General features: G+C 49.8%; 3 protein-coding genes across 3 annotated transcripts; all 3 read left to right on the top strand.

Moving 5' to 3' along the window:
* Nucleotides 1-74: 74 nt before the first annotated feature.
* On the top strand, nucleotides 75-1,204 carry BU25DRAFT_383672 (FAD/NAD(P)-binding domain-containing protein; the record flags this gene model as incomplete). Its single annotated transcript, XM_033704295.1, has 1 exon — nucleotides 75-1,204. Exon 1 carries the CDS (start codon nucleotides 167-169, stop codon nucleotides 1,202-1,204), a length of 1,038 nt encoding a protein of 345 aa, XP_033566274.1. The 5' UTR covers nucleotides 75-166.
* Nucleotides 1,205-6,723: 5,519 nt separating this feature from the next.
* On the top strand, nucleotides 6,724-8,940 carry BU25DRAFT_445223 (long-chain fatty acid transporter-like protein). Its single transcript, XM_033709429.1, has 4 exons — nucleotides 6,724-6,892; nucleotides 6,951-7,393; nucleotides 7,443-8,368; nucleotides 8,417-8,940. The coding sequence occupies exons 1-4, from the start codon at nucleotides 6,886-6,888 to the stop codon at nucleotides 8,919-8,921; spliced, it is 1,881 nt and encodes a 626-aa protein (XP_033566273.1). The 5' UTR covers nucleotides 6,724-6,885; the 3' UTR covers nucleotides 8,922-8,940.
* A 157-nt stretch (nucleotides 8,941-9,097) lies between these two features.
* On the top strand, nucleotides 9,098-10,282 carry BU25DRAFT_406593 (zinc finger protein-like protein RTS2). The gene has a single exon (XM_033705325.1). The coding sequence runs from the start codon at nucleotides 9,224-9,226 to the stop codon at nucleotides 10,088-10,090; it is 867 nt and encodes a 288-aa protein (XP_033566272.1). The 5' UTR covers nucleotides 9,098-9,223; the 3' UTR covers nucleotides 10,091-10,282.
* The last annotated feature ends 22 nt before the right edge of the window (nucleotides 10,283-10,304 follow it).

Below are 10,304 nucleotides of genomic sequence, written 5' to 3'. Positions count from 1 at the left end.
GGTGTAAACATTTAAGCTGATCAAAGTGCCCACGTTGTTGGGATATCTAGATGCATCTCTGTGACTTTCCCGGACTACCATAGGTACGTCCGCAAGAAATTGAATACCCAGTAACGTCTCAAACTCACCGCCAGGTCAATAGAGACCAAGCACCTCATCGACGGCCATGACAGCACTCCGCCCTCACATTTTCGACGCCTTGATCATTGGAGCGGGTCCTGCGGGGCTGAATGCTGCACTTGTATTTGCACGCACTCGAGGAACAGCACTGGTCTTCGACTCGCAAGAATACCGTAACGAAGGCATCAAGCACATGCACACCGTCGCTTCCAGAGACCACCAGGACCCATACAGCTTCCGTCGCACGGCACGGGAACAAATCGAGTCTCGCTACGACACAGTCTGGTTCCAGCACGTCAACATCACCCACGCGGCCAAGAAGCAAATCGGAGAAGACAATTACGAAGGCTTCGAGGTCCGAGACAGCGATAACAAGACGCACTTCGGGAAAAAGCTAATCCTCGCAACCGGCTCAAAAGACATCATGCCGGAAATCCACGGCTACAAAGAGAACTGGCCAGAGCACATCTACCAGTGCCTAGCATGCGACGGCTTCGAGCAGCGCGGCACGCCCATCGGCATCCTCGAGTTCAAACACCCTTCGCAGTCCCATCTCGTACAGGTGGCCAAGTCTTTCGACGACAGAATTACCATCTTCAGCAACGGCACTATCCCAGATGACCCACCAGTCCAACAAGGCCTCAAAGTATCCAAAGCCTTCGGCGCCAAAGTCGACTCCCGCATCATCACGCGCCTCATCAACAACGGACCCTCGCACGAAGACGGCGTGACCATCGAGTTCGAGACCGGCGAGCCTGTGACGCTAGGCTTTATCGTTCATCGTCCGGACACTGTGAACCGGTCACAGCATCTTATTGATCAGTTGGGTATTGAGACGGTGGATGCTGCGATGGGCGGGCATATCAAGATTACGAATCCGATGTTCAATGAGACGAGCGTGAGGGGCGTGTTTGCGGCGGGTGATACGATGGTTATAATGAAACAGGTGGCGATTGCGATGGCGGAGGGACTGAAGGCGGGGGCGGGGGCGGGTATGCAGATTGCGCAGGAAAAGGCCGAGAGTGTTGTGAAGGCGTATGAGGCGAAAGCGGAGGAAGTTCGCAATGTACCTATGGTATCGTAGGAGGCTAGTATTTCGCTGTTCGGGTTTCGATCAGATGCTGCGTATAATGAACCAGGAGGTTTTGTGTAACAACCGGTTTCCCGTTGCCTTTCAGAGTCTTGTTCCTGCGTTTCTGTCTGTCCTGAGAATCCCCGAAGGGACCGCTACATGAATGTAATTGTCTGAAGTGCAGGCAGATTCGAAATTGGTAAGGCTAAGAGAAATGTAACAAGTCCAATACGAAGGTACGTTTCGCATTCTGCCGTTGTTTTGACAACGTCTGTCCCGGAGTGAGTGTTGATCACCAGGACAAAGTACTTATATGGGGAGGTGCTGCTGTGCTGGTCGTCTGTGTCGAGAACAATCTCTCCTGCTCCTTGGAGTCGCCCGGCACAACCGAGGGTAGCCGATGCTGTTCGTCACAATCTCGAGGTATATCAGTGGTGCGGTAATGCGAGCGTATCCTTCTCTTAGTTCGCCAAGAGCACATTGGAGTGACACCGCAATCCTCCAGTCGTGCGCCAACCTCAGCCCGAACCAGCCGCCCGTATCTATAGCATGAGATGCCGGAAACCACTGCAGTGAAAGACCAAGACAGCGTTCTCCAAAAATCCAACACTGCACGTTGCTGTCCTATGTCTGCTTCCTCAATGTACCACAGAAGACTGTTCAAGAAATGCTTACACTACATGCCATCATAACAGATGTCACCCGTTGTTCGCCAGCGGCCCGTTGCAGTGTTCGCCAGCGGTCCGTTGCAGTATTTGCTAACGGTCCGCTGCACTGATTGTCCAGCTCGTTCGGGTAGCTCGGGTTTGCTTCCATACCCGTTTACGGCTATCTCCTCCTACTATATAGTCCCGATCGATCCTCGCCATAGCAATATACACCAATCAATACCCTCAACCCTTCCACATCCGTAGCTACTTGGAGCGCAGCGATAATGCCGGCCAACGCCGGGAGCTTGTCTCGCTGCTGTGTGAGATCACGATGACTATATTCTTGTATACACCAAAACCACTCATCACATGCATCCTCTGCTGAAGGCTCTTGTTGCAGGCAATGGCTCAGTTTGTTGAGGTCGTAAGGATCAACATCTATACCGCGCTCGTTATCTTCACGGTCAATGGCTTGTCGACAGTGCCATTCTATTTGATCGACTCCAAACTGCAATCCACGAAGGGACAGCAATCGTTCTTGCAAAGCCCATCTACGTCTGTAAGGGGCTCATGCTGTCAAATCCGTCAATAGGTGTGACTTCAGATCAGGACTTCGACTCACCTCGTAGACGCGTGAACGATCTGAGAAACTGCCGATGTATCGAATCGTCATGTCAAATGCACCATCTTCAGCTTCGGAGAAGAATGACGCGGCCAAACCAGACGGACGATGTGCCAACATGCCCGCTCTACAACGCGCTTCTCCTGCAGCTGCTATCGTAAGATAAGCATTACTATACACTACGGCCATGTAAGCAGCCTCTTGTTCTCAGTCCAACTTATCGTCTTGCAAGATGTATATGTAGTCGATCCACATGTGCCGAATGTCGAGGTGCCTGGCTATCATAATTGCGTCTTGTAGAGTCTTTTGTGCGCTTCAAGGCTCACGATAGCCGTTAAAAATGGTAAAGTGGAGCCCCAACAGAGTAACGTATCGTTCAATTTGACCCTTCTTTGACTCGACCGGCTTCATTGTGGTGCCTTCGAAGAGTGTGTCCCAATGAGCTTGCGAAATTGTCATTGCCTCAGTAAGCAGATGACTGCTTATGTCTATAGTTCTGGTTGGTAGCGCGGTGTCTTGATAACCCATACGCAGCGTTTCCAACGGGCCGTAGTACGGTACTTTTGAGGCTATCGTGAGTATGGTCCTGATAGGCTTTGCTGTCGTTTGTGAGGTCCTCTTGTATGTCATCAATATAGCAATCCAACTCCTTCTTCTGCTGTTGCCTTTGGTGGTTGTGGTTACCAGTAAGTAACATAGTATCAACGGCCATTGTACAAGCAAATAGGCTGTTTGAGTGACTTATAGGAGGTCTCCGGTGTGATTTTTCAACTGTCAGTACCTCATCAGGAGCATTGTTGGCATTGAGGTACTCAATTGAACACCTTTCTAATGTCCTGTTCAGCCATGTGGTGCCAAGTAGGGAAATCACGCCAGTGATCTTTGAACCAAGTGAGACGGAGGCGAGGGTGAAGGGCTGTTGCAATGCAGTAGTAACTAGGGATTGGGTCAAGAACAACCTTGTTGTCAACACCATTGTTGGTTCGGCAAACCCGTATGAACTTGTTGATAGCTGGCTTCAATTCACAGCAGCAATTGAGCATAGTGTACACTGAATTCCATTGTATACCACCATCCTGCTGTAAGTGGTGACTAGCAAAGTTCTGCAGGGGGTCCTCCTCCTCCACCTCTTTCTGGGTCTTCTGAAACACTGACGACGTTTGTGTGAGTTACAAAGAGCGTTGGCAAAGTTGTGGAGCTTGCCAACAACACCATACTTACGCCACAGCTCAAACTGAGCCAGGGAGCGGCCTCAGCAAGGTCGCGTTCGGACTTGGAGACCTTGCCATACAGTGTAGCCTTGACAATGAGGTTGATAATGTGGCCTGTACAGCGTATGCTGTGAGCTGGCTTGAGAGTAACATACTCAGACTTCTTATTGATGTGAACCATAAACTCTAGATCATTATTTTTAGCATTATCGCTCACAAAAGAGTTGAATTGTTGCTCAAAGTTGTACTCCTGTACAACACCAAGTACAACTGAGGCCTGCGCATGGCCAGTATGGTCACCAAAGAGGTTACGGAAGGCGATAAGTACATCTCGTTGGTTGTATGTGGCATCAACAAAGTGTGCAACTACAGCCAAGAAGCTGTAGTGGTTGTTGGACGTCGACATGTCAAGACTGATTGATATCTTGCTTTGAGCTGACTCCAATAGGCCTATAACCTCACTTTTACAAGCCTCTAGCCGCTTCTTGACGTACTTTGATAGTGTGGTTACTGAATTGGGTAAGGCCTTCAGAAGAGCCATCTTGTTCCAGGTAATAATGCCTCGTGTGGATGGTGAAACAGCATCGGAGAAGCTGAGATCACGGGTAATCACCCAGTAAATAAGAGCGTTCTGTAGTTGCTCTTCCTCACAAAGTGTATGTGAAGGTGTTGACAAGCTGCAAGCAACACGTTGCGCAGTTCTGGCCTTTGTGAAAGGGTCAGGGGGGGGGGGGATTCCTAAGCGTACTTTCACCGATTTTGACGTTGATGTGATGTACACGTTCAAGGTGCTTTCGAATATGTGTTGTGCCGTCAATAACAAGGACAGAGCTGCTGCAATTACGGTCTTTATGGCAAGCCCTACACAAGTACAGCTGTTTGTGTTTGCCATTGTTGAAAGTATACTCCAACTCCAAGCCGTAACCCCATATTGATGACCCTTGACGACGTCCTTTAAACAGGCTTTTGTGTTTGACATGGTAACCAAGCCGTGATGCCACAAGCCGCTTCTCGTTGTGCCAAACGTTGTGAAAGTCAATGTCAAATTTAATGCCAAACACCTTATTAGGGTTCTCAGGTAACGTGTGGAGGTGCTTGCAGTCCTCATCATCCAACACCTCCACCAGCTCTGGCGGCTCCAATAATGGTGACAATGATGGCTGCAATAGCTGAGATAGTCGCGACGATGCTAGGCTTCCTTGGGATGATGACAATGAAGGAGTCTCGATAGGTACGGCGGGTTGCTTGCCTTTGGCACGTCTTGAAGAGGTGGATATGGATGTAAGAGCGTAAGGCAAGGCCTGCAGTTGGCTATTAGTACGTGTTGTTCGGTACATTATTGATAGAAATAGAGGAGCTGTCAATTAGGGTACAAATGGGGATAGGGGAAGGATTTTACATAAGGGTTACCATGCAAAACATCCTTACCCATCACCCGGATGCCCAGCCATCCCATATTAGGATGTAGTAACACGGTATAACTAAGGCAATCCTCTGTCTTACCCGCTTTAGGGGAAGCGGCAAGTGTATAAAATCTCTGCCACGCTGAAGTGGTCTAGGGTGATCTCGGGCAGGCTCGGGTGATCCAGGACAGGTCAGTGCAGTTGGGATAGGGTTGCCCGTGACACCTAGTGACCTTTTTACCAGAAGTGCTTACATATACAGCAGGGCAAGGCAAAATACCTTTACCACATCTACCGAGGCAGAAGGGCTAGTGGCCTTATACTATGTGACAGAGCATGCGTCATGCCTGGGCCAAGATGCCTTAAGATTCAGATAAATTTGAGCTTAGAGATGCATCTCACCTATACAAATATTGCCTGTGTGCATTTAAAAAGTCGAAAAAACTCACTAATTGTGTTGTGACATGGACATACAGGAAGTGCTGATACTGCTGAGCTCACGCATCAGGCATGGTGTTGAGTTTCTTGGGCAACCCGTGCACTGGCCATATGACACCAAAAATAGTAAAAAATAATGGTACAATGATGACTCAATGGGGGCAAAACACTATTGTACATGGTATACAGTCTATCTGTGTGACAATTTGTTACAATACACCCAGTCAGCAGGGAACTACACTTGTCTTTGCCACAGAGTCTGTACAACTTACAGTAGTATGAAACAACATTTCATCAATTAGTATATATAGTGAAAGTAGCTTAAAAAACAGTACGAGCAAAGTGAGAGTCCAACCAACACCAAAGTTTCTATACAACACCGTACTACAGCAGCACTACGGTGGAGTTTCTACATACGGTCTACTACGGCTACGGCTGTCAATTGGCTTGATTACGGTCACTTCACCATAACCGTAACCGTAGCCGTACTACGTCGTAGTACGGCCTGTTGGAAACACTGCCCATATGCCAGCACAGCTCGTGTTCAGTATCACATTTCTTGACCCAGCTGGTCAGGCGCTGCAAGACTGTCGGATGGAGAGTCCGCGAATGTAATGTGTGGCAACAACATTGCCTCTGATGTACCTGGAGACACCAATCTTAGCATGTCATGGTCTGAAGGAACAGACATAAGCTCTTAACGAACAACGCACAAATCTCCAGATAACCAAGAAAGCGTTCTAAACGGCCGTTGTGTTTCATGAACAACAGGAGGGCGTCTGTCCATGAAAGCTGATGTATCTGTATCAACACGCCATACTGTTCATCTGCTGCATGATCTTGTCCGAAAATGCTGCCGTCCAACGTTGTAATAACCAACGAACATAGCGAGCATGTTTCGAAGCTTTTGCGAAGGTCTCTCACCGTGAACCAGCGTGTAAGGTTTTTTGGCCCCGGCCACGTGTCTTTATTCCTCTGAAAGCTACGAAAAGGTATTGACTTGCAGATGGAACAAAAATCCATTCTTAGCGTGATGAATAGCTAGCGGCTGCTCCTCCGGCGCTGCGACGTGGTTCCCGTTCCTGCCCCACCGGAGGCCGGAGATAACGAAAATGCGGGGAAGCAGACAAGCGAAGCGGGAAGGAACATCGAACAAACATCATTCGCTGACTCGGCTACTGACAACAACCTCGGTGTATCGACGCTACCCCGTTCTAGAGCTAACAGCAACGATGTATCCTCATTCGGCTACTTATGATTGCTTCTCGCGCGATCTCATTTCTTTTTAAGGTGCATTTGGGTGAGAAAACACTGCTCGATCTATCTCAGAGCGTAGAGAAGGTCACACTATCTCGGAAGAGCTCTAGAGATGGCATGTAAGTCTGCTTGAGTCCTATAAAACATACAGAAACAGCCACTGACCAAAAGCTACAGTGATCGCTGCTGGAGCAGCTGGCACAACAGCCCTTGCCGCCTACCTCAATGCAAAGTTCCATATCGTATACGACCTGAAACATGCTCGCGGTGGTCTTGCGCCCTCACAAGATATGCTAGACTTCATGGCTGACCGAGTCTTGAAAAAGCGAGTTTTGACCTACCATATCTGGGAAGAACAAGCTCTGCACAATCGACCGAACCATCCATTTCTGATCTTCGAGGGCAAGACATGGACGTATAGAGAATTCTTCGATGCTATCACCAGGGTCGGCAATTGGCTTATGAATGACCTGGGCGTGCAAGTTGGAGAGATTGTCGCGGTTGATGGAGGGAACAGTCCAGAGTATCTGCTGCTCTGGTTTGCACTGGATGCAATTGGCGCAAGCATAAGCTATATCAACTGGAACCTGACGGGCACAGGACTCGTGCATTGTGCGAAGGTCAGCCCAAAGCTTCTGGGCTTGAAAATAGTGACTGACTTTACTCCAGCTGTGCGAAGCCAAGCATCTTATTGCAGACACCGATGTCAAGAGCAACGTCGAAGCCAGTCGAACTGAGCTTGAAAACCTCGGTCTTCAAATCCACTACTACGACCCAGCGTACATTGCTTCGTTGTCCGACAGTACACCAATCCCCGAGTCGCGTCGCGAGAACATCAGTATCGAGTCAGTCCGCGGTCTGATCTATACATCCGGAACGACTGGTCTGCCAAAGGGTGTAGTCATGACTACAGGTCGTGAGCTCCTAGTCGGATACACAACGGCAAAGCATCTGGGTTTGAAGCCAGAAGACAAGATGTATACATGTATGCCGCTCTACCATGGCGCGGCACATGGTCTGTGTATTACACCCACCATACATGCTGGCAGCACGGTGGTGCTAGGGAGAAAATTCTCGCACAAGACGTTCTGGCCAGAAGTTGCTGCATCCGGTGCGAACCACATCCAGTACGTAGGAGAGCTATGCAGATACCTGCTCAACGGCCCTCCGAACCCATACGAGTGCAAACACAAGGTCCAGATAGCGTGGGGCAACGGCATGCGTCCAGATGTGTGGGAACCGTTCCGTGAGCGGTTCAACATTCCCATCATCAACGAGCTCTATGCCGCCACTGATGGGCTCGGCGCAACCTTCAATCGCAACGCTGGACCATTCACGGCGCATGCAATCGGTCTTCGAGGTTTGATCTGGAACTGGAGGTTTAGCAATGAAGAAGTTCGAGTGAAGATGGATGTCGATACTGAAGACATCATGCGTGACGAGAATGGTTTTGCGATAAGGTGTGGTACAAACGAGCCAGGACAGGTGCTACATCGGTTGACCCCAGAAACCTTGCCCGGTGTCCCAGGGTACTATAACAATGGGGGCGCAACCGAAAAGAGGAGGATAACGGACGTTTTCCAGAAAGGTGATATGTAAGTTATGGTCGAACAGGGCTGCGAAGCCAAACTGACAGCACCTAGGTGGTTCAAGTCCGGCGACATGATGCGACAAGACAGTGACGGCCGTGTCTTCTTCGTTGATAGATTAGGTGACACATTTCGCTGGAAGTCTGAAAACGTATCGACCAACGAGGTTGCCGATATGGTTGGCAAGTTTCCACAGACTGCAGAGACCAATGTCTACGGTGTACAAGTCCCTGGCTACGATGGCCGCGCAGGCGCTGCAGCTATAGTCATGGCGGAAGGAGTGACAGAGTCTACATTCGATTTCCAGGCGCTAGCAAAGCATGCCCGAGCTGTGTTGCCTGGTTACGCTGTGCCACTCTTCCTCAGGGTCACACCTGCACTCGATTACACAGGGACGATGAAGATTCAGAAGGGCAGGCTGAAGACTGAGGGTGTGGATCCAGACAAGATCACGGGCGATGACAAGCTGTATTGGCTGCCACCAAGTAGTGATCGTTATCAGCCTTTTGGGAGGAAGGATTGGGAATGCATCAAGAATAAGAGTGTGAGGCTGACATAACAACTCAACAAGAAATAAAGTTATACAAGTCAAATGATGTGCAAGTACACCATTTCGAGCTTCGTTCGTGAAGGTGAAAAAGATTGCACGTGCACAGTTGCTAGGTTTGTCAGCGCCTAGCGTGGTGGCGTTGCCCCGGTTAGCTCAGCCCTATGAGTTCCACCCTTCAACATTCACAACTTACGCCGAATTCGATACCTCACTCCTCCCTGAATTTGCCAACACACCGTATATGTTCGTGTTCCGAGCAGAGATCGCACCAATACCACGAACAAAAGTCGCAAGTGCGCAAACTTGAGAAGATGGGCAAAGCGGAAGCAGGAAGCACAAAATGGGTTGCCAACAAGATGAAATCCAAGGGACTCCAGAGGCTGCGCTGGTGGTGTGAAATCTGCCAGAAGCAGTGTCGCGACGCCAACGGCTTCAAATGTCACGTTCAATCCGAGTCGCACGTTCGCCAAATGCAGGTCGTCGGCGAAGACCCGCGCAAGTTTATCAACAACTTCAGCAACGACTTCCAGCGCGACTTCGTCTCTCTGCTACGTACAGCACACAATGAGAAATGGATCTCGTCGAACAAGTTTTACAACGAGTACATCCGCGATAAGGAGCATGTACATATGAATGCGACGAAGTGGCCCAGCTTGACTGAGTTTGTCAAGCATCTTGGTCGCGAGGGCATATGTCATGTCAAGGAGGACGAGAAGGATGGGTTGATGATTGCATGGCGAGATACAAGTATTGCGGCAGTGAAGCGCAAGGAAGAGATCGCCGAGCAAGAAGCTGCAGAGGCGCGGAGTGGGGCTGGTGAAGACAAAATGCTGAAGAAGATGGCGAAGCGCGCTGCGGAAGAGGCGGAGGCCAAGAAGACTATCGAGGCGAAGAGGGCGGCAGCCGCCGCAGCGGCACAACCGAAGCAGAACCCCACACCACCTGCCGAAGGCGCCTCGCCGATGGAAGAGAAGAAGGCTGACTCGCCTGTCGAGGGAGAGGAGGATGGAGAGGAATCTACAGTCGCTGCGGCGCCGGTGAAGTTGAGTTTCGGTTTGAAGGCGAAAGCTGCACCCCCAAATAAGGCTGGGCTTGGTCAGATGAAGAGCCAGAGTATCTTCAAGCGCAAGAAGGCCGATGCTGTGGAGCAGAAGCCCGTCAAGAAGGTCAAGCTATGAAGGATCGGATATCTTCAAGATTGCATTTTGGGTATGCATAGCGTGGTGTACGGTGATTTTGGTTTCATGGGGAGGCATCTGGCTGGCGTTTCACTATCCTGGTCTGTGTTATTGAAGCACACGTAGACGGTCACATGGATATGGACAAATACTCACTGATCAATCAAAGTTTTGCAGCAAGCTGCTCGTCACGCTATATGTGAATCAGGCCCCT

This window comes from Macroventuria anomochaeta (genome assembly GCF_010093625.1).
Source record: "Macroventuria anomochaeta strain CBS 525.71 unplaced genomic scaffold BU25scaffold_3, whole genome shotgun sequence".
Taxonomy (NCBI): Eukaryota; Fungi; Ascomycota; class Dothideomycetes; order Pleosporales; family Didymellaceae; genus Macroventuria; species Macroventuria anomochaeta.
Note: the sequence above shows the minus strand (reverse complement) of the source record. Positions and strands in the feature narration are given on the sequence as shown.